The sequence below is a fragment of the Periophthalmus magnuspinnatus genome, chromosome 5 (assembly GCF_009829125.3).
Source record: "Periophthalmus magnuspinnatus isolate fPerMag1 chromosome 5, fPerMag1.2.pri, whole genome shotgun sequence".
Classification (NCBI taxonomy): Eukaryota; Metazoa; Chordata; class Actinopteri; order Gobiiformes; family Gobiidae; genus Periophthalmus; species Periophthalmus magnuspinnatus.
The window spans coordinates 22,065,125-22,092,867 of NC_047130.1; the positions used below are offsets into that span (position 1 = coordinate 22,065,125).

The following is a 27,743-nucleotide window of genomic DNA, read 5'->3' on the forward strand; positions in this document are numbered from 1 at the left end:
TGCTCATATCCTGATTTATGGACACGATAGCAAAATAAAAATACCAGGATCATATAGAACGGGTGAATCTGAATATTTTAAGCCCAAAATGACAAGACTGACAGCGGCAGTTAGAAAGATGGATGACAGTTTGTCAAAAGAAACCGAAGTGGAGCCAGAGTCGATGGAGCCGGATGCACGCCGATGCTCACTTCTTGTTTGGAACTCAGCGGCTACCAGGTTAGCTACGGTATGTCCATTTATAGATACGGTCCACGGTCAAGATCTTAGCTGGAGGATTTTATCTGTTGAATTTTGGTTGATGGGGGAAACCAGAGTGCATGGAGGAAACCCAAATAGACACGGGAGGAACATGCAAACACACAGAAAAGTCCAAGCAGAACGGGAGTCAAAACTGAAACCTTTTTGCTCTGAGGCCAGCCGCTCCACGGAGACAAGCCATGCAAAAAACATTAGTAGCGATAGTGGTATTCAATGAACAGATTAATTATATTGTATTCTATTGTACTTCTAACTTCATTCGTTTGTTTCTGTATCGCTACAACACAACAGAATACATCTTTTTATTCCTTTTCGACACTTGTTCTACTGGTGGTAGTTGTAGGTCTAGTATAGCATCGGATGTAACCTCCTCCCTCTACAGTAGCAGATGTGCGCACGGGGTCTGATACCTTTTCCAGGACTGTTTTTTTTTTTTTGTGCGTTGGCGATGTGTGTGTTTGGGCTCAGAGGAAACAGTTCAGGAAATGCCAGCGCGAGTGTGGGACGGGGGGCGGCCATTTTTACCCCATAAGTCCCAGAACAGCAGAGGTGAGTGGGTTTAACCATCTGTCCAAACCCATCAGATACTACATGGGTTCCTGGACGTGTATGCTCTATATGAAATAAGAGCGTTGAACTGTTTGAATGTTTAGTAAGCAGGGTCATTAATTAGGTTTTAAAGAACACATATTGCGCTTATGTTTGCTATATAGTTATAATCTATGACACCTGTGAATCAATACGTTATATCGCTGAGTTAGAAAACCGGGTGAACGGGTGAAAATAAGTGATTAAAGATTCCTCAAACATGCACGAATAACTCCAAAAACAACTTCGAGAGGGTGAATGAGAAGGGACACAACTATGATGTGGTTAAAAGGTCTGAAAAGTTGATTTTGCAGAATAGGTCTGGTTTAATCAAAATCAAGATTGGGTCATTTTTAATTATCATTGATCAGCGTGGGTCTTTTTAATCAGGTCTACAGCCAATCCAATTAATTTGTGACTTTGAAGGAAGAAATTTGGCTTTTTTGTGATAAATGGTAATGATTAAAAATTCAGGAGATTAAGTTGAAAGAGTTTTTTAAATATGTTTTTATTAAGAAAAGCTCAAACTGCATCAAAAAGGGTCAACAATCCGTACGAGTAATGCAAACATGTGATTCTTTTAAACATATAAACTACTGCAGATATTTGGCACCATAATAAGCTTTCCATAGTTTGCCCTAGTCTGCCCCAGTCTGTCCCAGTTTGCCCTAGTCTGTCCCAGTCTGTCCCACTTTGCCCTAGTCTGCCCTAGTCCATCCCAGTCTGCCCAGTCTTGCTCTTGAAATGAGTCAAAATAGAAATAAACTCATGCAGCAAATGTTCTATATCCCAAATAAATCCACTTTGTTGTTATTTTCTTTTACAAAAGTGAAGTTATTTTTATAAACTTTTACAAAACTTAAATTGTGAGTCTCATATTATGGATTTTTAAATCTGCTGCAGCAGCGAGACAAATCTCAAACATCGGCTCATCTCTATAGCAACGATTTCCTGACTTCCTGCTTGCATCGGCGGTAACCCCTCCACCAGAGCCATCCTCTCAGAACATCATTGTGTCTCTTTCTCAATGTAGACTTTTTTGCTAAGATTGCTAGAAAGTGCGAAAGAACAGTTTGTTGGTAAAAGTTGGGACACAGAAGCCTGAATCAAACCTAAACGTGTGAAAAATGTGTTGGAGTCCATCCACAGACAATGAATGGAGACTGTTTCTGAAAACTGGACACAACCCAGAGTGCTTTTCCACACCAAAGGGTAGAAATGATCGGAACAAATTGTTAAAAATAAAACTGGACTTACTTACCCAACCCATCGTTTTATTCACGTTGTAGTGATGTTTCCTCATCACAAACATACCTGTTTCATTCACATGTTTAACACAGAAATCCTGCATGTTATTGGGATGATTTCAACCCAGGAATTGCCAATCTCTACTGAACTAAAGGTAAAAGGAGCTGTTAACTTCAAAACTACCAATTCATGACATCACAAGGTGGAACGGAGGATGAAATCAGACTATTAATGCAGAATTACTCAAACATGTGTGAATGAAACAAAACACAACTCCAGGTATGTTTTTGATGCTTTTCTAACACAAGAGTTTTGCGTGATATATATGAATCAGGAATGCAAAAAAAAGTTGACCTTGTAAGTAAACAAAATTCACAAACTAGAAATTTCTTTTGCAGATTTGGTACAATGTAAAACAATGAATAATAATAATAATAATAATAATAATAATAATAATAATAATGTATACTGCAGATGATTTGGCAAAAGCAGCCTTCACATTAAATTTCTAACTTTGTAGACTCAATCCAATTCCAAGGTACAAGGTGGGTAAAGTGTCTTGCCTAAGGACACAACAACAGTATGCAATAAAGAAACTACTGCCCCACTGTGGCACCTGATGTTCCCATCCCCCCAAAAAGCATATCACAACTGTTAAGAGCTGAGATCATGATTTCAGTTTACGATTTATCCAGTTAAAATCTATTTCCATTCACCCATCCATTTTCTCCTGCTTATCTGGGGCTGGGTTGTGGTGGCAGCAGTTGATGCAGGGACTCCCACACTTCCCGCATCCCAGACACTTCCTCCAGCTCCTCAGGTGGGACCCCAAGACATTCCCAGGGCCAGCCGAGAGACATAGTCCCTGCAGCGTGTTCTGGGTCTTCCTCGGGGTCTCCTCCTGATGGGACATGCCTCCTCTTGTTCTTCTGAGAGTTCACTCTTCACTGTGATTGGTTAACCCCAACTGTCACTCACTCAGAGCATGACAGAGACATTCTCACCAAAACAGCAGAGTTTCACTTTATCGTTTCATCGCCCAGCCTAACCAAGACCAATTCCAGCTCCCACAGATGAATGCTGTTGTTGTGTCCTTGGGCAAAACACTTAACCCACCTCACTCCCAGTGTCTGTGTGCACTGGTGTGTAAATGTGTGTGTGAATGGGTCAGTGGTTCCTTTATGAAAAGAGCTTTGAATGATTTGAAGGTGGAAAAGCACTGTATAAAAATGTGACCCATTTACCTTTTTTTTTTTTTTTTAACAGGCTGAATTTGCTTTTTCAAGTGCGACCCTGGTCACTTTCATTTGAGAAAATAAATCTGAATGAATCTAACCTGATACAGGTGCCATTTTTTTCACAATAAAGGCAGGAATTAAAGGTCATAAATTACACTATTTTCTGATCTATGTTATAATGTTGTTTCCTCGTCACAAGCATATCTGTCACATAAGCTCTGCATATTTTGACTGAGTTCTTCTCTCAAACGGAAAATACTCTGTTCCACCTTGTGACGTCATGTGGTAATACAGGAAGTGCTCCACTGTGTTTTTAAACTCCATACACCTCCACTATAATCATTTGGATGATTTCAGCCCTGGACTTGCCCCTCTGTACTGAACTAAAGGTAAAAAGAGCTGTTAATTTGAAAACTACCACTCCCTGACATCATAAGTTGGAGCAGAGCATTTTGAGCTTTGGAGATGTAACAGACTAATGATAAAGTGTTACTCAAACATGTGTGAATGTAACAAAACACAACTCCAGGTCTGTTTTTGAGGAGGTAACAGCATTATAACATGACTTAAAGCTCACATTGGTCAGTTTTGCGTAATATAGGACCTTTAAACACAATCGAATTATAAACTGCCTCCCAACAGCAGTGAAACTAGGGAGTGCAAAATTTTATTTATTTATTTATTTATTTTAATTAGGACAGTGCATATTAATCAACATGTCAACAAACAGCATCAATGTAAATATGCCGGAATTAGCACAATAGCTACTTTACACCCGTTGTCCTAAGGCAGGTCAAGAACAGGAAATTTAAAGAAACACAGACAAACCAAAAGTGCACATAGACATGACAACAAGTGAACCACAATAGACCATATTCCGAGTTTAAGATTAAAATGTTGTGAACAGCTGAGGTGATATGGCGTTTCACCCTTCACTCACCCAAACACTCAAAATATCACAAAATACCATTCACACATGGGCAGATGGATTATTGCGTCAACTCTAAAAACAAAAACGTGACCATATCTTGAAAATGAGTACTTTTGAATGGGAGCTGGACACGAGAACTCTTCGCTCAAGTCAAGGAGGTTTTTCCATCAGAGAAGGAGCTTTTTTTTAAATTCAAATTGAATTTCTTTGTAAGGCTGTGCTGTGTGGAGGATAGCATTTTTCTAACAATAAATGACCTCAAATGCTGTGCCCCACTGCGCTTACATGACTAATACAAATCTTTCTTCAATTATTAACTGAAGCTGCTTTGATAAAATGTGTAATTTAGCTCACTTGAGATATTTTTAAAATGTTGAAGTTGGAAATTAACTGTCAGAGGTCAGCAGTGGTGGAAGAACAACTAATTTTGTTATAAAAGTACAGATACTGGAGCAAAAAAAAAAAAAAAAATCAAGTAAAAGTATCACATTAAAAATCTGCTTAAGTAAAAGTATTAAAGTACCTGTTTAAAACTATACTTAAAGAGTAAAAAGTAAAAGTATTTCATGCAGATTTTGAGGTCTTATGAGGCTTTAAACGTAGTGATTTTGATAGTTTTGTGCTGAATTTTGTTTAGAAACAAAATGATCTTTCTTCCAGCTGTTTTTATTTGTATATTTTTGTGAACATGTTCAAATCAAACCCCTCAGCCTTTCACAATAATACAAAATAAATTTACTTTTCAGTCCTGTTCAAAAATGTAGTAGAGTAAAAGTAAAAATCATCCACGTAAAAATCTATGTCAGTAAAGTACAAATACCTCAAATTTGTACAGTACTTAGCTACTTTTATTTACATTCCACCACTGGAACTCAGATCACCTGGTTCACACATTTTAAAAAGCATTTAAATGTGTGAACTGTGAAACATTTCCTCGATGCAGACTGCAGGAATCATAATGTCAGTAGCCAATGCTGTTAGCGCTATATTTTAAACTTCAAGTGCATTTGGTTTTCATGTTTTTCAGTTTATTACTTGGCTTTGTGGGATAGTACTTGTGGTAGAAGTTGATCATAGTTTTACATCAGACAAGTGGCAGTTTCTGGAAAAGAGTTTAGAGGAAAAGTGCCAAAATACAAAAAGTAGTGTGTTTTAAAACTGAATACCTTTGCTTATGTCATCAATACAGAAAAAAAAGTCATCCAAAATATAGGGACAAGTGTTTTATTCATTTTTATAAGCCTAATCATAGCTATTGGTGGTTTTCAGATGCAAGAATATGATGATGTGATGATCCCAGACGGAGGCAAGAGCCAGTTTTCTCTGAGAACATTGTGCTTTACCATGAAATATCCAAAAGGTAAATTCACAAATGTTGAATCTGATGATTTCTATCGGTGACTGGACCCACAAACTCACTGTATTACAACAAACGTCTGTATTTTAGCTGCCCCCCGTCTGTGTTAAACGCTACTGGACTAGGGAATGCTGTGATGTCATCTGAATCCCCAGCGATTGCGCAATTTAGACAACAAGTTTTGGCCCTTGTTTATCACGGTTGCTTGGTAACAGTTATGGAATTACCTCTACTTTTACCACATCTGCTGTCCATGTCCAGCCAGGCCAGGAAGTAAAATCATAAACTTCACAAAAATTTTTAAAAAAAGGCACGATTTTTAGTCAAATCTTAAATATAATGGTGTTAATGTGTGTGTGTTTAGTGAAATCATTTGTCTAACTGTCATATGGACTCGTACGTATGACAACAAACGCATATATTTTTGTTTACTTCCAGCAGCCGTAGTATTTCCACACTGAGAGCCCTGTTGTTGTCCGTGAGGCGATTCGAGACATTGGAAAGATGGTGTGCGTAGTTTGTTGTGTAGTTTACTGTGTGTCTTGGTGCTGATGTGTGCGTTTATTATGGTGCGTTAGCGTGACTGTGTGTTTATGCATAAGTCCTCGTTCTGATAAAGAGCCATTGTCGGCAGCTGGTGCATCCCCCACTCGTCCCCTGTGCAGCTGTGAGGAAATCAAACGCTCCTCTCTTCCTCTCTCTCTCACACCACTGTCTCAACTTGCCCGAGCCGCATTAGGTCATCCAAAATGGCCACTTACTAAACTCAAGTCAGAATATTTTAAACCCTCACCATTCAACTTTTTAGCCACAAATTTTTATTTTTTTTTTGCACTGAAAAAACAGAAAAACATTCATACTATGAGCGGGCTTGCATCTCCACAAACGCGACTCTTGTTTGGAAATGTTCTGGCTATTGTCGGGTTTCAAACGTCTTTCCAATAATATTTAATACAGATGAGGAGCAGCCAAAATGAATAATGTTAAAATGTTGTTTTTTTGTTGTAATACAGTGCGTTTTTGGGTCTACTCACTGAAAATTATCAGATTCAACATTTGTGAATTTACCTTTTGTATGTAATCAATAGGGAAAAGTAGTTCTTGCCCTCCATCTGGCACTATGACAGACAATGTTCTGACGTAACTTTCTACTTCCAAGAAATCACGCAGTTGATGTGCCACCTCCAGGAAGTTAGGCAGTGTTTCTTTAATGGTGATGATGTTTGGGTTGCAGCTGTACAAAATATCAAAATCAGCAAAAATCACCTGACCCAATTTTCTCCGTTCTCTACTCCCACACACCAACTACGTCATGTCCTCTTACACAGTGTCCACAAATCTTATCTTTTGTCTTTGTTGTGGCTTCCTCCTAACCTCAGCATCTTTCCACACATCTCTGTACATGTTCAAACCTTTTCAGACTCATCAAAACTACCTCGAGCCACAGCTGCCCTGGCCGCGACTGCTTATCTGTGCCAACCGCGTCTCCAACGTCCGTATCACTCAGTCAGGTGCCCAGTCACACAGATATGAACCAGTCATAGTTGCAGGACAAAAAGATAAATAAAAATTGCTAATAATAAAACATTTTAAAAAACAGTACAGTCACATTTTTATACAGTGCTTTTCCTTCTTCAAGACACTTGGGATTTGGCAATTCAAGGCACTTTACATCAAGGAACCACTCACACATTCATACAGGTGAGGTGGATTAAGTGTCTTGCCCAAGGACACGACAGCATTCATCTATGGGAGCTGGAATTGCACTGCCAACCTGTGGGTCATGGGATTTGACCACTAAACCATGTCAACAGTGGGATTTGAACCACCAACCTTCAAATTGGAGGACAAACACTCGACCAAGTGAGCTGCTGTCACCTTTAAATAAAACAGAAATTATTATATTTGCATTTAATGGCCATGTACCACTATGTCTTTGGTAGATCTTTGTTGGATTGTTCCAGACCCAATCTTCTGAGAAAGTGAATGGGCCGTACTATCAAACCAAGGAAGGCGTGAAAGTCCAGAGACAAACAAAACTTTGCTTAACAATAGAGGTTAATATGTAGATTGTGTAATAATAGCAATCAAAATAAAATTGATTTTCGATGTTACAGATTAGAACTAACTTTCACTCGATAAAATGGACCTATGAACTGCTGCGCCGTGGCAACAATGGTCAGAGAAATAATGCTAACTCCAGAGCAGTTTAAAATAAACCTGAGTGATGTTACAAATGTATGACTACTCCTCTAATGTGTTATTACTGTGTGGTCTGGCCTCAGTCTGCTTTAACCACACTCATAATGTCATTTAACCACAATCTGCATCATGTGTTTCCAAAACACTGGTTTTATGCCTCCTTTCACACCACATTGGTTTTACAACTCTGGTGTTTTACATAGGAGAAAGAGATGACACAGACAGTGAGTAAGATATAGTCTGTGTTTTATTAGTCTAAGCAAAAATAAAATGCTGAGCTAAAGAGATAAGGGTATGTACCAGTGATAAACCAAAAATATTATATTTATTATGCATTTATTTAGGCCTATAATTTATCATAAAGTTATAATAGTCTACAACCAGGGAACAAATGTGCTTGAAATTTATGAAATCTTTCTTCCAGTATTTAACACTGAAACAGCTCACATTTTCTGTAGGTGGTACAGGACGCCTGCATGATTCCATGGGAAAAAAGGTTAAAACCATGGAAATAGATACCTTCCATGTCACACTGTGGAATATTGTAGTGACAGGAACAACATGTCAATGGAGACAAGCAGGTGGAGCTCTCCTGTTCAAATAAGAGTCAGGTTTGTGGAGATGCAAGCTGATTCACAGTAAGTACACATGTTTTTGTGTGTTTTTCAGTGCCACAAAACATTCAAAATGACAAAAAAGCTTTTATTCTAAAAGAGATGCAGGTAGGGCTTGAAATGCATACTCAAAACTGATTGGAGCTTTGCAGGATTCAAGCTAAACTGGTCTCAAAATAGACAATACCTGATTTATGTCTTTATTCTCTATCAACGTTTTCAATACCAAAGTCCTGTGATGCATTTATGCGCCTCTGCACAGTCCAAGTATCACGGTTGGATTACGCTCCATTCTTAACAATTATAATCATGTCATTCTTAAAAGTCGGTGTACATCTTTAAATGTAGCCTATTCACTGAATGGTGTCCGGCCATAGGTGAAACTTGCGTGAGATCAGTGAATGGACCGTGTATTCGTGCGTCTCTGCGCCTTTAAACGCGCTCGCTCCGCCTCTTTCTCAATGACAAGTCTCCTGCACTGCCTCCTCTCCAGCGAGTCCAGTGGTGTAATGACAACCCAGGGCGCACCACGGACCACGGACTCATAATAAACAATAACCATGGACTTTAGAAGCATCAAATCCACGTGTATTTTTACCGTAATGTGCTAACACCCAGGTTTCAGATCGGTAGCATCGATATCTGCGTCTGTCTGTGCGTAAATGGATTCCGACGCACTGGAATGACAAGCGCTTTGGACTGGAGACGCGAGAAATAGCTGGGATCCGTGCAAGTTTTCAGATTTTTTTATCCAACAAGACTCGCTTTAGATTGAGTATGTTGAATGCGCTGATGGAAGTGTAAATCTGGAACAGAAGAAGGGAAGTTAACGCGGCGGTAGTGGTGGTAGTGTGGGATTTTTTGGTTCCGCTATTTGCGTCTTTTTGTCCGTGTTGATTTTTCTTAAATGTCACGGTAAAGGGACAGACTTGATCGACCCGATGAAATGTGAAAATGTGCGAGGCGGTTGTGTGAGGATCATGTCGAGTAAGAGTGCGGAGTGGCTACAGGAGGAGTTGGAGAATGGAGCCGGATCGCTGCTCCTTTTGGACTGCAGAGCGCACGAGCTTTACGAGTCCTCCCACATTGAATCAGCGATAAACCTGGCGATCCCGGGCCTCATGCTTCGCCGGCTGAAGAAAGGCAACCTACCCATCCGATCCATCATCCCCAATAACGAGGATAAGGAGAAATTTGTCAAGCGGTGCAAGACAGACGTGGTGGTCCTGTACGATGAGGCTGCGTCTGAGCGGCAGGAGTCCGGGTTGGGGAGCTCCGTTCTGGGGCTGCTCCTGCACAAACTGCGGGACGATGGATGTAAAGCTTTTTACCTGGAGGGTAAGTCCACAAACCGTGCAAACCTGGATGGCATTGTTAGGATAGTGGGCTGGTCATGGCAGTTAGTTTTAACACAATAATTATAAGTGTTACTGTGTTTTATGGCTGAAAAATGGGGCATTCTGGGAAAATCTTTGGTGCAAACACAACTTGAGCAAATCAGCACCTAGATTTGCGCACAAAAAAATATAATCCACAAAACAGTAGGGATAACACACATGTTTCCTTAGAGATGGTAGATTTTTATTTATGTTATCCCGTTGTAACTCAAAAATTGCAGCCAATGAGTTATTATTTAACACAATCCTGCATAGTTGTAATCCAATAAAGTCTGTACAAGCACGTGATTATTAACCATGCAAGGTAGTTTATATAAATTGCAGTATATGGGTTAAAATGCAATATAAAATCACAATCAAGCACATTAGCTAACAATAATATGCCTGGATCATGTTGAACCTCATGACCTTAATATCTTATAAGTGACTCATATACATTTCAGTCCAGTGTACTCAATTAAAGAAGTCAAAACCACATGTTAAAAGACCGAATGACTTAAAACACATTTTATTAACTTGTCTGTATTGACCAATTTGGTACATATCACCAAAAATAGCCAAAAATCAAGAAATCCACCCTTGTTATCACGTTATTACAATGTTTTGCTCGTGCTAGCATATTAGCTTGTAGGCTAAATGCTAAACCGTTGTAGTCGCGATAAACTTTCACTTTTTTTCACGAAAACGCCCCCAAAACGTATTAGTGTATCAATTAAAGGCTTATTTTAGTCACACCCAAGTACATTCTATCGAGGCTCTTTTAACATGGCATAAAATGAGACATAAATTGTGTAAATATGAGGGAAAAAATGCTACAATTTCGCTCCGCCATGTTGTGCTCCTGTAGGAAAAGCGCTTGTTTTTTCATGAATGAACGAACCCTCTGGTGTTAGCTAAAGTACTACATTATCCGCGGCTTAAAACGCACGACAGGGAAGAGACAGAAATGAGTTTATGTGTGCTTGTTTGTGCCTCGGTTTGTGGGGGTTTTAATCCGCAGAAATGAGCTAAAATGTTTTGGAAGCAGCAGCGGAGCACGGTGCGATGTGTCATTCACAAAAAGGGGAGAGGAGCAGAGCGCTGTCCTCACGTCGATTTCTCAATGGAGCTGCACATCTGTCCAGGCCAAGAAGATTAGTGAACAGTGACGCCACACAAATGCCACACTAAAGTACTACTATCTGACCAGGCTCATGCGTTTTAAATGGAGAATTTGCAGTGTTGTTTTGTGCGTTTGTAGGTTATATAAAGGAGCAGATACTGTGTTTAGACATTGGGATGATTGGGATTTGGCAGTTCAAGGCAAGGCAAGTTTATTTGTATAGCACAGATGGTACACAAAGTTATTCAAAAATGCTTTACATAATAAGAAAGACATTAAAATCACAATACAACAAATCAAAACATAAATAACCATTATAACATTTGCATTAAAAGAGAAAAGTGCAGAATAAAAACCTTTCAGTCATATGCATAGCCGAACAGACCCATTTTGAGCCTGGATTTATTGTCAAAGCATAGGTCTGTCTCACATCTTCAGGAAGACTGTTCAGTAACTTTTTTTTTTTACCAGAACATGCTTAAAAATCTATCCAAAATTAGTTTTACACAAAAAAGGCCTACTCAGTTGTAGTATCCTGGAAATAGACAGCTTTTTAAAGACTCACTGTTCATTTTAATGGGTTAGTAATGACAAAATACATACATTTTACAAGCTATTAGTTTTTATGTGTTGAGTTTATAAAAGCAGGTTAATGTGTAGATTGAATGTTGTGGTTTTGGATAATAGATTTGTTATAGGCCTAATAGTCTATAGGACATAATAGTACCCCTATTATGTCCAATGTTAGGCTTGCATTTCTGGCTCATACTTTGAATAATTATTTGACAGACTTTGTTTATTTCAAAATGTGTGCCAAAAAATGGTTTATAACAAAAAACGTGGCATTATTAAACCTAAATGGCAAAAAAATGGACAAAATGTTTTTGTTTTTTTTAATCAATAACACACTTTATTTGTCAAGACTCTGTCTAGTTTATAGTTAGTATTTTCTATCTTAATCTAGTTTAAAATGTATGTAAAAAATATTATTGTGCTAAAGAAATAATTGTTTAACTAGTCAGCAAAAAAAAAATCTCTGACTACCACTAAAATAATCATTAGTTACAGCCGTATTATTATTATTATTATTATTATTATTATACCCCCAATTACACACTATAATATGGTAACTACTTCATATTTATGATGGATATATTTAAAGTCTTGATATTTTTGCTTCATAGGTGGCTTCAACAAGTTCCAGTCGGAATACCCGGAACATTGCGAGACCAACCTGGACTGCTCGTGTCCCAGCAGCTCTCCCCCAGCTTCGGTCCTGGGTCTGGGCGGTCTCCGGATCAGCTCAGACTGTTCGGACGGAGAATCAGATCGAGAACCAGGAAGCGCCACTGAATCGGAGGGCAGCCCGTTACCAAGCAACCAACCAGCATTCCCGGTCCAAATCCTGCCCTATTTGTACCTGGGTTGTGCCAAAGACTCCGCCAACCTGGATGTGCTCAGTAAATATAACATCAAGTACATCTTGAACGTGACACCGAATCTGCCCAACATGTTTGAACACGAAGGGGACTTTAAGTACAAGCAGATCCCAATCTCAGACCACTGGAGCCAGAACCTATCCCAGTTTTTTCCAGAGGCCATTTCATTCATTGGTGAGTAGGAGTATCAAATGTGCATATTGTATTATTATGTTATTAGGTTTTGGATGCATTGAGTCTCCAGTAAATTAATTAGTTTGATATTGGATCTGTCAAAGCATTATTTTGGTTATTAGAGTTTCTTTAAATGTGCATTATGGAACTTTTTGGTGGAGGCTTGTCTCCATATCATTTTTCATTATTGCTTTGTTTTGTTTAACTGTATGGTTTTAAATATCTGTATCTCCATGAAGACAAACACATGATGCTACCAGCCAGGCTACGTTACAGGTCAGATCTATAGAGATGCAAGCTCACTTACAGTAAGAATAAGTAAATAAATGAAAAATAGATACATTTAATAACAGCTCCATGGAGACAAGCAGGTGACAGACCAAGACCCTCCTCCCTTTAAGTACTTTCTATATCAACTAACCTGTAATTTACTGTTCATTCGTAAATTAACAGTTGGCAATGTAAGAAAATCCCCAAATAAGTACAAGACCCTAATTTATAGTCATAAAATATTATTACTTTATCATTATAACTAATCTTTATGTTACAAGAAAAAACTGGCTATATCTTCAGAATTTAGACATAGTTTTATAAATCAGACAAAACGCTCATTACTACTATTACCATCTTACTGTTATCTAACTTCCCACTTCCCTCTTATAAAATACCACACATTAAAATGCATGGCCTAAATCTGCAGTCGAACCTGTCTCTTTACTCATGTGACACTCCTCCAAACATTGTAATGATCAGAGACAAGACGATGACAGTTTCACCATTTTAGATTCCGCAGCACGATTAGATCAATACTGCCTCCGTCTGTCTCATTACGGAAGCAGGAAGCCAGCCATTTAATCAGATACAAATGTTGGAGAGGCTGATGCACACGTGAAGATTTAACTCCTTTCTGAGTGGAGGCTATGGCTGCAAGATGAATCTCACTCAAATCACAAAGGCGTTTTTTGAAGTATCGTAATTTACACTCCACAAACAATGAAATATCCTGTCTTATTCTGGACAAAAACTGCTAATCCTGTATCTAAGATCTGTGCAAACATGCTCTGAAATGTGATTCTTGTGGTACTTTGTTAGTTCATATTTCAGTGTTTTTATCACTTTTCCTGGACATGTTTAAAATGTTAACTCTGAACAGAATCTGCTGATATTAACTAATACCTTTGCCAGTGCCATTTTCAGTACCTAAAAATACAAGATGGATCCAATTGGGTTATGCAACTGTTATGTATCCTGGAAGTAACTACTGAACAGCTTTGTATAATAACATTTCAAACATTATGAGACATTCTGGGCCTACACCAGACACTGAATAGTCTTATTACATCCAATTAAAGGCCCAACCAGGATATTGACAGGATCGATATCATGGAACCGATACACGACCCAATAAAATGCACCGATATCGAATACCAGTATCGTGTTGGAATCATACTGCAGCCATGTTTGTTTGTGCCAATTTGAGTCTCGCTCTCTTTCTCTGTCTCTTCTTTTCACTTCAAGGAATTTATCAGGTCTCTCGCAGCGTCCTATTTGACTTACGAGCCTTGTAAAGTCCTTTTGGGGGGTTGCCTGGTTTTGGCCTATTTTGTAATGAAAAACTGCTCACATCACATATTTAATTTAATTTGACATCCACTCGCTAGCTCCTCCTGACCCCAATCCTCCAACACAAAAGACAGAGCTGAGCGAAGTGTAGGCAAAGAAGGGGAGCGAGAGTGAGAGAAAGAGCAGGGAAAGAGAGAGGGGAGAGCTGGAGAAGTAGAGGAAAGAAAAATTGACATAGGGAGGAGTGGAGAGATTTGGAAGAAAGTATAGTTCCTCAGTAAATCAAAATTTAATCAAAATTTGAAGTGGCACAAATAGAGTGGATATCCTCTGCCAACAACAAAATGTCCTGTTTTTATGGGGGAAAACTATTAAATTTTGTTTATCCAAAAACATGTTATGAAAAGCCACGTGATTATCTCAAATGTGATTGGCTCTGAAGATGCACACTGTAAACTGAATCCTACTTTTAAAACAAATCTAATCACTATAGCAATTAGCTATTCTTCTAAAATTGTGCTGCCCAAGTGAGAGAGAGAGAGAGAGAGAGAGGATGTGGAAATGGAGAGGCTTTTCATTTTAAATGTTTTATCAGCTCTTTTTGTAGCATTTTCCATATCCATTAGTTAGCACCGTTGCCATAGTATTTAAGAATTTATCACAAATGATCCTTTCTTTTTAATGGTAAGACCTTCAAAATGGTGCCTACAACAGGAAGATGAAACTCATGAAAAAATATAACGGGCATATTTAGTATAAAAATCATCATATCTTTCACAACAACATTATTGATTTGTATCACTAATCTGCCGACTAACCCAGCGTTCTCCTTGGTATCGAAATCGAGTTTGAGATGTTAGTATTGTGACAGCGCTAGTGGAAATGGGCATAGGGCTGTAGAGAGAGAACGAGAGAGGGAGAAAGCGAAGGGAGGGGAGAATTTGGAGAGAGGGAGGGAGGGAGAGGACTAGAGATAAGGATGAAAGAAGCACTTAAGCCTGGCTGTGGAAAGGTGCATGGTAAATAATGCATGGGTTTTATTCAAGGTTTTCTGTTGAGTAAGAGCCTTAGAGCAGAAGGAAGCCAGCGCCATTCTTAAAGAGAGAAGACATCAGGGCCGTGAATGGTGTCATTGACAAACTGTGCTTCAAACAATCATAAGACACAAGTTCATTGTTATTGGATGTAAAAGGGATCTAGTGGGATTTATTCTTTATGTTTACTGCTTGACTTAGTGGTAGTAGTGATATTAGCAAGAAATCTAACAGTGCTCTATTTAACATTTCTGGGGAAGGGTTTGCCACCTGCTTGTCTCCATGGAGGTGTTATTTGTTTGATTGTAATGTTAAAATTATGTATCTCCATGGAAACAAGCATATGACACCACCAAGCTAAGTTACAGGTCAGATCTGAGGAGAGGCGAACACTGCTTGTAGAAAGAATCTATAATTTTCGAAGGTATTTCCAAGGAATCAAAACACTTTAATAAAATCCAAGATAGAGAAGTTTAGAGTCACACAATGGAGCATTCAAGGCAAAGCAGTAACATCTCCATGGAGACAAGATTGCAGGCACACAGCCAGAAAAGTTACATGGTGCACTTTTATCTTTAGCCATTTGTAAAGCTGCGAGATTAATTGTAATCAAATCAAATTTAAATGGATACAATTAGCAAACTGTATATGCTGCAGTTTTTGAAGTACCATAATTTCCTTCACATACAACAAAAATATTCTGTCTTGTTCTGCATAAAAAACTGCTAACCCTGTAGTTTAGATCTGTTCAAACATGTTCTGAAATGTGATTCTTCTATTAGTTTGTCATTTCATTGGCCTTTGAGTGTTTAGTCAATTCTTCTGAGTGCTTTTAAAATGTGAACTTGCAAATCTAATTACAATGCTTGTCATAAAAATCACAATTAGTTATTTTTCCTCAAGTCATTCAGCCCCAGCCGTTAGGTCTTGTGATATATCTCTCTAACCTTTGGTATTTTTGTGTCTCCTCTTTGTTTTGCTGTAGACGAGGCTCGCTCCAAAAAGTGTGGCATCCTAGTCCACTGCTTGGCCGGTATCAGCCGCTCCGTCACCGTCACCGTGGCCTACCTGATGCAAAAGCTCAACCTCTCCCTCAACGATGCCTACGATTTCGTCAAACGCAAAAAGTCCAACATCTCTCCCAATTTCAACTTCATGGGCCAACTTTTGGATTTTGAGCGAACTCTTGGCTTAAACAGTCCTTGCGACAACCACACATCAACTCCGCCCCATGACCAGCTGTTTTTCACCACGCCGACCAATCACAACGTATTTCAACTGGATACGCTGGAGTCTACATGAAAACCAATTGAATCTCACCTTATGAAAATAGGGTATGGCTTTACTCAGAGTGGCTGCCTATTATAAAGGTATACAAGGCAGTTTAGGTGAATGTTTTGGTCTCTTGTAGCGTATACGCTAAGAGGCTAGCATCCAAAAGCGCCATTGAAGGGAGAAGATGCCAAGTTAAGAAGAAGATTTTTAACCGAGAGAGATGCTAAAAGGTTATGGCCATATTTCCGGCCTAAGTTGACTACAATAACTTACAATAGACCAGTGGCTATTGAAGACATTGCAAAGCTTTATATACAGTAACATGGGATCAGCACTGCACAGGTTTTAATGGACATAATATTGTGTTTCTTGTATAAATTTGACTGGTGCCAAGTGGAGAATCCAGGATTTTATGTCACTCTATGGAAAAGTTTTTAAAAACCAAGGAATTAACTCTCATTAACGATGTATGTATGTTTGTACTGTATGTACTGATGGTGCATACTGTAGCAGTCCTTAACCAGTATGTCGTTATGCATTTTTGTAACTTTTGCGTATTTACACACAAATCTTATATATAACTACTCTATATAGTATACTACATAGAAGCTTATCTTTGTCCAAAAGCGTTAATCAAATAATGGCTTTCGATTGTACCACTCAACAACAGTGGCAAGTCCAACATCCCTATAGTAGTAAAAGTGCATATGACAGGTTTTTAGGTTTTTCCAGTTATTACTTGGTTGAGTGGGATAGTACCTGTGGTAAAAGTTAATCATAGTGTTACATCAGTTAAGTGGCAGTTTGTGTAAAAAGTTGAAAAGATACAGGAAGTAGAAGTGAGCTCTAAAACAAAATACCTCTACCTATGTCGTAAATATGGAAAATTCCATCCAAAATGCAGACTTTTTTTTGTTTAATCATAACTGTTGTGTCCTGGCGCTTGTTTACATTATGGTTGCTAAGTAACAGTCGTGTAATTAGGTTTATCTACTCCCCATGTCCAACCAAGAATTAAAATGATAAACTTCACCAAAATCCTAATACCTAGAACCTGTCATATGCACTTTAAACTAGATTTTTTCATCCATTTTAGCTTAGTACTATGACCTAATGCGGTTTGCACAGTGCCATTGACTTGTTGGCACTTGACGCGCAGATAAAGAGGCGTTTGAGAGGAGTGGAGGAGAGGCCAGTCCCAAGCCGTGACGTGCCCAGACAGCTGCACTCGGAGGTGGGGAGGGAGCAGGAACAGCTCTGAGCACGACCAGCCACCAGCCACTGAGGAGATGCGCCCATAGGGTTAGTCACTAGAACTGACTATTCAAGTGGAGATGCCAAATTTACATGATCGGAAACACTTAAGCATTACTAAACACTGCTACATCAGGTTTGAAGATTAGAGCCTTTCTTTCATTCACAATGGGGAAGTTTCAACGTTGCAACACCAAGTACAAGAGCAGCTGTTAATGTATATAATGTTAATCACAGTTTCAAAAATAGACCTTTAGACTAAATTTTACACCTACATCTTGAACTAAACATAATTGCAGTGGTGGAACGTAACAAAGAAAAAGTAGTAAAGTACAGTACTTAAGTATAAATTGTAGGTATCTGTACTTCACTTGAGTAGATTTGACAGTGGATACTTTTTACTTTCACTTCACTACATTTGAGAGCAGATATCAATATTTTCAACCCCACTACATTTTTGAACAGAACTGAAAAGTAAAAGTATTTTTTATGATTGTTCAAGACCTGCTGAAAAAGCCAAGGGGTTTATTTTTAACACGTTTATAATTTGAGCAAACAAAAATATTCAAATAAAAACAGCTAGAAGAAACAATCACTTCAGTTGTTTCAGTTGATCAAAATTACGCATAAATCTTTATCAAAATTAGTACATTTGAAGCTGAATCTGCGTGAAATACTTATACTTTTTACTCTTTAAGTACATTTTTAAACAGGTACTTTAATACTTTTCCTTAAGTAGATTTTTTCATGTCATGTGTTTACTTTTACTTGAGTATTTTTTCATCTATTATCTGTGCTTTTACTAAAGTAACAAAACTGAGCACTTGTTCCACCACTGCATACTTGAAAACACTTGTATGAAATCGTCCCTATCTCGCAAGTGTTAAAATATAATGTCCAGGGAAGTGTTTATATCCGTTCTTATTTTAGCACATTGTTGGATTAGACAAGCAATCCATTTTATTATCGTAAGGATGTGAACAGTTACTATGCCTTACCCAATTGCAGTGTGTAGTAATGCCAAAGTGTTGTCATAATTACTCACCCAGTTTCTACTTCCTCCTTCCTGTCATGTGACTGTTGCCCAACTTTGGACTGTTCCTTATCACCAGCTCTTTACTGTCGGCATATGGCTTTTACTAAATCATCTTCCTTATAGCTTAAACCCACTACTTTTTGCCAAAATTACTCAACTATGGCAAACTAGATCCAATTCCTCCCAATTCGCCTGGCCCTATACATTTATCTTAACAGCAACAGTATTTTATGTTGTATTTTTTTCTTTTAAATACTATTTTGACCTTTTTCTAGTAGTTTAATCTGGGACTGGTCTCGCTTTCTATAGCTGCACTTAAATTTCATAATTTCTTCATTGCTTTGGCCAAAAAAAACTTAATATATTTTTTCCTTCTTTTTAAATGAATCCCCAAATTTTATCCAAGAAAATTGAGTTGATCACCCTTAAGCCTTGGGTATTACTAAACATAGATATATATTGAAAATGAAATATTTATATACTTTATTCTAGAGCTAATAGTAAAGAGATCTATCATATTTTGTATACCTGAGCATGCCAAGGTCCTGTGTGCTTTTTGGTACATTTGAATGGGTTGGCCAACAGCTAAATCAAGAGAAAAAGACAGGTAAAGTTAGATTTTTTTAGCATAGCGAGTTTCTTCGACCCTATTCTAGCACTTTGAAATTAATCAGTATTTTCGATAAGGAAAACATTTGTCCTTTTACATGGATAAATTGCAATCACGAATTTCCAGCACTTAATTTGACAGAAGAGTAACTAGTATCACTCAACAAGTCAAAGTAGAGTCGCCCTGTTTCACAATGGTTAAGATTTTGAAATGAACCATGGGAAAAATGCTTTATAAATGACGCCACAATGCCCTTATACCTTACTACGGTGAAGAATCCAAGTAACATTTGCTCTTATACTGACCCCTAGTGATCGGAATAAATCATCTGGCCCTATCTCGCAATGTCAAATCGACAGTTCTCCATTATTTCAACAACATAGGTTTTATATCCCGCTAAAACTAACGCCCACTGTGGATTATTTTGGCGTCTCTGGCACCGAAGAAAAACATTTGATTCATTTGTTGATTTACATAAACAGCGTTATTAAATTGCAATCACGAATTTCGAGCACTTAATTTGACAGAAGAGTAACTAGTATCACTCAACTAGTCAACGTCGATTATCCCTGTTTCGCAATGGTTACGATTTTGAAGTGAACCATGGGAAAAATTCTTAATAAATGAAGCCACAATGCCCTTATACCTTACTATTATGAAGATTCCACCTAACATTTGCTCTTATACTGACCCCTAGTGATCAGAATAAATCATCTGGCCCTATCTCGCAATGTTAAATCGACAGTTCTCCATTATTTCAACAACATAGGTTTTAAATCCCGCTAAAACTAATGCCCACTGTGGATTATTTTGGCGTCTAAGGCCCTTGTAATGATACATATATAGTTCTAGAGATCAGGTTTTAATCTAATCATTCCTCTACTGACCCCCTTTGGCCGCGGTTAGTAATGTTGACCCTATCTTGCAATTTCACCCAGTTTAAAAGAAGTTTAAAGAGGCATTTTGTAATTTTTCTGGTGCAACATTTACCAACTCCATGTCTCTGTAAAGATATTATTGCTTTGCCTGAAATGCTCCACGATATGGCATTAAACACGTCTTTATTCAACCACAGATGTCTTCATTTTAAAAACATGCCTTGAAAAATATGCATTCAAACTCTCCGACCTGTCTCCATGGAAATAGATAAGTATAATGCCATACTGTGTAACAACAGGCAAAGCAATAGTGGTATACCCTTCACTAGAAAAGTTACATAGTGCACCTTTACAGTGTTATAGCAAAAAAGCCAAACTATTCACACAAAAACATTCAAATTAAAGCTGTAATTTGAGTGAGGTCAAAAGGAAACTGAAGTGAGATTTTTAAGGGAACAAACTGGAGTAGTGTTTGGTCATAGCTGGCCTTATAACTGTTCTTATAACTGTTGACTGTTCACTATAAACCTGTAAAATGTAAAATGTTTGTTGAATAAGTCACGGGTCACACGAGGTCAGCTTTGTTACTCTGCAATATATCCAAACTTTTACGCAGAATTTTGTAGATTTTTTTGTTTTTTGTTTGTACAAATTTTCTGGAAAAGTATAAAGGCTCTTACAGTTTGTGGACTGATTTTTTTCCGTGTCCAAAGAAGAGCTGATTCAAAGCATGCCATTGATTCACAGGGATGTACAAGGTGTGTCCAGGGAGGCAAGAAACATTATTTTGATATATATTTTAATATATAAATTTGCTCCAAGGTATTTTTATTTACCATATTATACAAGGCTAGGGTTGTCAAAGAAATGTCCACCCGATACTAATGGATTTTATTACATAGTTTTGATACTGTTAATATCAAAACCAACCAAAATCACAGAAACACAAAACAACTGGGCAATTACTGAATAGTTTCTCCAAAAACCTGACCTGTAACTTGGCCAGGCAGCACCATTCGCTTTTCTCCATGGAGATAGGTTTAATGCCATATTGTGGAACATCCTAAACGGAGCAATAACATCTCCGTAGAGGCAAGAAGGTGATAGACGCTCCATTAGAAAAGCTTTACTCTGCGTCTTTACTCAACAGACATACAGTATTAAGATGGTAAAGCAAAGGCAAAGTCATATTTTTTCCCAAATTCAACATTAAATTTTGAGTTATTGACAAAAAAAAAAATCTCAAATGTCCAATTCTTACTTTGTGGACACACCTCCTACTCTACCACAGAGGAATCCAGATGTTTTTGTCTTGTTTGGATATAATGTGCTCTATGCTATTCCTGTGGCCTTTTGAATATATATCTATTATACATGTTATGACTTTATATGCAAAAGTTCCTCTCCTTTTATAGCACCTGGGATGGAGAATAATAATAATAAAAACACATAGCTTGAATGGACTAAACCATCAGAATCATATCACCATCTTACAATACAACACTGGGGTCTCGGTCATTCACAACTTTGGATTGAGATTTCACATTTTTGTACTGACCAAGTGGCCCATCTTCAGTTGTTTTCTGGTGTTTTGTGTCTTTGTAATAATGAAAGAGAAAATCTGTCTTTCTCTGTTTTGTAAATTTGGTCGATCATGGGAACGGAGAGTTTCTGTGTCCTTAAACTTGTAGCTACACTTTGGTAAGAATGTTTCACAGAGGAGTATGTGGAGTTAAGGGTTTGGCGGTAACAAACTGCACACTGGACAGTTACAGTTCAATTCAGAAATACAATGCATTTTATATTCCTCAGTTTTATTCATATTAACACAGAAACAACATGATACAGAAAGCTTGAAAATATCTTCAGTCTACCTGAAGTTTGTGTTCATGTGCCTTTATAGTAAAGACTAAAATTGACCAGAATTAAGATAATGATCTTGAAAACTGTGTATTGTTTCCTTTTTAATGGTGCACTATGTAACCTTTATGAGGTTCACCATCTGCTTATCTCCGTGGAGATGTTATTGTTTGCATGGAAGGTTCCACAGTATTGCACTAAACTTATCCATCTTGTATGTATTCAGTTACACGTGTTTTTATTGCTAAAAAATACCTTAAAGAACATGCATTCATACTGGGCAGTGTTGCCTCTCCACAGATCTGACCTGTAACTTGGCCTTGTGGCGTCAATTCCTGTCTCCATGGAAACAGATATGTTTAATGTCATACCGTGGAACATTCTTGGCAACTCAAAAGATCTTCAAGGAGAAAAGCAGGTGGCAGACCCTTTACTGATAAAGTTACAGAGTGCAGCTTTAATGTATCCTGAAACACAAACATTTCCAAAATATTCCAAATGTTAAATTCTCCATGTCATAATACAGAACATTTTTTGACCAAAAGATGAGTTGGGATTTGGGAAGAACCAGTGAAATAGTAGATGGAGCTGGTGTCAGTGTGCGTGTGTGTTATCGTCCAGCCCTGAGGACGTGTATAAGGGACGGTGCAGAGCAGGAGCGTGGAGTGAATGATTAAAACGTTACCTCAGTGAGGAAATTTTCAGGGATTTTTTTGACAATGCATCTTTCTTGCATTATGTTACAGCTTCAGACTCTGGTTGAATCGCTGTTTTGTATTGTGCTGTAAACAGTTTTTAAAAATGCAATCTGTCTGTGTAAAATATGAGGCATGATAAACCAGGGCAGTTCTGTGACTGAACCAATACGATTGTCCCCATGTATTGTACAGTACATGAATACACATGTTTATACTGCAAATAAATATTGATATTTTTTTCTTTAACATGTTTGAAGTTGTTATTTGCATGTTTTAAAAGAAGACATTTTGCTTATTTAGTATTTAGTAGAGGCCCAGAGCCTGAATATTTTGGACAATCACAGAGTATAGTGAAGTGGGCGGGGATAGGGGGTAGGTGAAAACAACAGTTTTCAGTGCGCTCAAGACTCAAATTCAGGACAGTACAGATTATTCAAATATGCATGAATCAATCAAAATACAACTTGATTAATAGAAACCATTATAACATGAGTATAAGCTCATAAAACTCAACTTTACAAAATAAACGGGTGAAGCGTTGGTGGGTTACATGTCTTGAGAAGCCAGTGTTCAAAAAGTGGTGCTAAAATCCTAAAAGTACAAAATTTTAAAATATAAATATTTTCATGGACCTACTCTTGTGTCTCATCCCTATAATTTATAAAGAACTATAGGGATATTTATGAAGTGCATTAATTTATTCTTATTTGGTGAGGACATTTAAATAAAATAAACATTATTCAGGGGCATTGTGGTGTAGTGTGTCTTGCTGAAGGACACGACAGCAGCACTGTTCAGAGATTGAACCATCAAACCTCTGTCTAAACCACACAGCAGCGTTTCAAAACGTCCCCCCCACGTTTGTGCCAACATTTACAGACAGTATTATTGAGCTGTTGACAGTTTCTTGAAAGCGCTGCATAATGTTGTCCTCATCTGACACTTGTTCCACAATCTTCTGCAATCTCATGTAATACCAGGCTCTGCTGCGTGTGAATCACACAGAATATGAATCTGTGCTGCTTCAAGGGGAGTCGGAAAACTGGAATTCATCCTCAAGCTGTGAAAATCGCCTCAAAGTCTTACTCAAATCAGAAATTGGGTTTAGGTTTTTGAAAACTAACTTGACAGACGTGACAGAATATGAAGGATATATATCGATAACACATGTCAGGAACGACCCAGGACACACTGGAGGGATTAGTTTGTCTCTTGGTTGGTTGGGAACATCTGGAGGAAGTGTCTGGGGAGTTAAAAGTCTGGGAGTCCCTAGAGTGCTACCTGCAACCCTTCTCTTGATGATTTATATTCATTAATTTAAAATCTCATTACCAAAAGTTACACATTCTTAATATATTAGACTGAAAAGGTAATCAGCATTTATAATTCACTTCACTCTTCATTCACTCCACACTCGGGGACGGTGAGTTACTTTTGTAGCCACAGCTGCCCTGGACTAGACTGATGAAAGCTATGTTGACTGATGTTTGCTCTGCCGACACATTGATCTGAAGGTCCTGTTGGTCAGTTCCTGGTTTGTTTGGAGACCGGCCCTAGTGAGTTGAATCTGCTGTTGTTTTGCTCTTGTTTTGGCGCGGCTTACGACCGACAATAGCCCTTGTGTTCAGAAAATAAACAACTAGAAGAAATTCGGTGTGTTTCCTTACACCGGAACGCTACAATATAAAAAAAATCAGGTTTATTTTTTCAGTCTGAGCTGTAAACTGTATTTTTCACTACAGAAAGTGCATCACAAAGACAAACACCAAACACAGCAATACTATATATTTCACGTCTTATTTGTGTTTACTTATACACACTATTCTGCTGCGTCCTTTATATTTAACCTGCTACTATCACACACATCTGTTTACAGCATAACGTTCATGTTTATACGTCGGGTAACACTAATTCACCCATTAAAATCTATTGCTCAGCTTCTTTTATGACTTCCCCTTTATTGTGTCACGACGAGGCTGTCCCTGCGGCCGATACTAACCGGGCAGGATATTACAGTGGCAGAGTTTAAATGAGCGGAGGGATTACACGGTGCTTCCTGGCAACCCCACGTACAACACAATTTATGCAACGCTTAAACTGTGTCCTTAAAAGGAACTGCAAACTGTACACAACGATGATTGTACATAACTTTTAGCTACGACTTACCGTCTCTGCGATGTGGGTTTGCAGGTTACGTTTGAGCGGGCTGGGATCAAACAAAATAACTGAAATTGAGAGTAAATAAATCTAAAAATGAACAACTAATCAACTTTTAGCTGTTAAAATCGTAAAATAAACAACCTAGTAAAATTCAAACGCGTTAAAATAAAGACTGCCCGATGTAGAATACTTTAATTTGTGGTGTTTTAATATTTATTACGCCTCAAAATTAGCGTTCCAACGTTCTAAACACAGTACTCCGTTGAAGTATTTATTTTATTTGTGTAGTTTTTGACATGTTGTAAGTGACATCCACTGCGTTGTCTTTAAATATTTATTCGTTTTAGCGTGACTCTGCTAAAACTTCATAGAGATAAAACTGGACAGGAAGTAGTGATGATAACAGTGAGGTTATGCACAGAGTCTACTGGAATAACAGCGTATCAAGTAACACTGCAGTTACATGGCTAATAAAGTACTCATTTACAAGTGCAAGTACTGCGGTCAGATGTGCGCTTAGGTAAAAAAGTACACAGGAAAAGTACTACTCATTATACTAGATATTTACGCTAGTTTTGATGACTCTTTCATACCAAACTTGATCAATTAAACTGTGTAAAACTGAAATTATTTGTATTATTTCATCCCAAATCCATATATTTTCAGTGAGATTAGGCGACACACTGCTGTAATGACGTAATGTGTGTGTGTAATGTTTTTGTAAGTTGCGAGACAGCTGTGTGCGTTCAGACAACTGGGACTTCTTAGATTTTACATGCTAGATATACCCTGAGATACAAGTACAAGTAAAACTACACCCGACTTTACTCGATTACTATAACGTTTGTATTTGTAATGAGCCTGTTTACTTACCATCCCTCCATTTTGAGTCAATACATCAGTGACACTTTATGACCTTTACCAAAGATGTGGCCTATTAATAATTTAACGTCTGTATTTGTATTTTTTTTTTAAACATATGGAGCGTGTTAGAGTGATTGAGTGAGTGTCCTGAACAGCTGAGGTCACAGATAAGGCCCAGACTGTTGTTTGTGCAGAGACGAGGGGTCAAAGTCAAACATGAGAAAACCAGAACCAGAGAAGGAGGAACCACTCGAAACCCACAAATGAGCACTGCACCGTCGGAGGGAAACGTATACTTGTGTATTTTCTGAGTATTGAATTTGCGATTAGATTTGGGGTTAGAGTTATGTTTAAAAAGCAGGATTCTGTTCAGAGGGATCATTGTAAAGAGCAACAGGAAGAGAAGAGTGAAGTATGAAAAAACTGCAGTCTTTGAGTATATTTACATTAGGTTTATATTTATTTATGTACTATGAAAAGTACGCAAAATACAGTTCTGAGTATCTTTTTGTTTCTACAGTCAGAACTTTCCCCCGATTTAATCTTTGCAAGAGATTTAAGATGTTTTCACTTATTTAAATGTAAAATGAAGTATGTTATGACAAATGTGAAAGCTGCAGATTGAGTTAATGAATATAATTATGTGAATCGTGGCCTGTAGAAACAAATGATCTGATCTAGTCCGAAAAGAGAAGCTGAAAGGAAAAGAAAAAGTCATAACTTGACATAGTGATGCCACCTGTTTGTGTTTATAGAGATAGATATTGACATTAGGTGGTGAACTCTTAAACAGAAAAGTTACATAGTGCGTCTTTATATATTTTTACTATGATTATGACAACTTTGGAATGATTAGAAGTATTATGGTTATTTAGATTTTGATTTAATGGAACTAATACATGATTTGGATAAAGTAAGTCAATGTAAATCTGGTTTGAAGATACAGAATATGAATATAACAGCAGAGGAGAGAGGGAGGACAGAGAGAGAGGGAGAGAGGGGACATGGAGAGAGGGAGAGAGAGGGGGGACATGGAGAGAGAGAGGGAGAGAGGGAACATGGAGAGAGAGAAAGAGAGAAGGGGGACACAGAGAGAGGGGACATGGAGAAGAGGAGAGAGAGGGGGGACATGGAGAGAGAGAGGGGGGACATGGAGAGAGAGAGAGAGAGAGAGAGAGAGAGGGGGGGGACATGGAGAGAGGGAAAGAGAGAGGGGGGACATGGAGAGAGGGAGTGAGAGAAGGGGGACACAGAGAGAGGGGACATGGAGAAGAGGAGAGAGAGGGGGAACATGGAGGGAGAGAGAGAGGGGGGACATGGAGAGAGGGAGAGAGAGAAGGGGGACACAGAGAGAGGGGACATGGAGAAGAGGAGAGAGAGGGGGGACATGGAGGGAGAGGGAGGGAGAGAGAGAAGGGGGACATGGAGAGAGGGAGAGAGAGAAGGGGGACACAGAGTGAGGGGACATGGAGAGAGAGAGGGAGGACATGGAGAGAGGGAAAGAGAGAGGGGGGACATGAAGAGAGGGATAGAGAGAGAGGGGACATGGAGAGACGGGGGAGAGAGAGAAGGGGGACATGGAGAGAGGGAAAGAGAGAGGGGGGACATGGAGAGGAGGAAAGAGAGGGGACATGGAGAGACGGGGGAGAGAGAGAAGGGGGACATGGAGAGAGGGAGAGAGAGAGAAGGGGGACACAGAGAGAGGGGACATGGAGAAGAGGAGAGAGAGGTGGGACATGGAGAGAGGGAGAGAGAAGAGGGACATGAAGAGAAGAAGAGAGAGAGGAGACATGAAGAGAAGAAGAGAGAGAAGAGACATGGAGAGAGGGAGAGAGAGGGGACATGGAGAGAAGGAGAGAGAAGAGGGACATGAAGAGAAGAAGAGAGAGAGGAGACACGGAGAGACTGAGAGAGAGAGGGGACATGGAGAGAGGAAGAGAGAGGGGACATGGAGAGCGGG

General features: G+C 38.5%; 1 protein-coding gene across 1 annotated transcript; it reads left to right on the forward strand.

Moving 5' to 3' along the window:
* The first annotated feature begins 8,933 nt into the window (after positions 1–8,933).
* Positions 8,934–23,005, forward strand: dusp7 (dual specificity phosphatase 7). The gene is made up of 3 exons (XM_033966814.2): positions 8,934–9,777; positions 12,123–12,551; positions 16,134–23,005. Exons 1-3 carry the CDS (start codon positions 9,381–9,383, stop codon positions 16,448–16,450), a joined length of 1,143 nt encoding a protein of 380 aa, XP_033822705.1. The 5' UTR covers positions 8,934–9,380; the 3' UTR covers positions 16,451–23,005.
* The last annotated feature ends 4,738 nt before the right edge of the window (positions 23,006–27,743 follow it).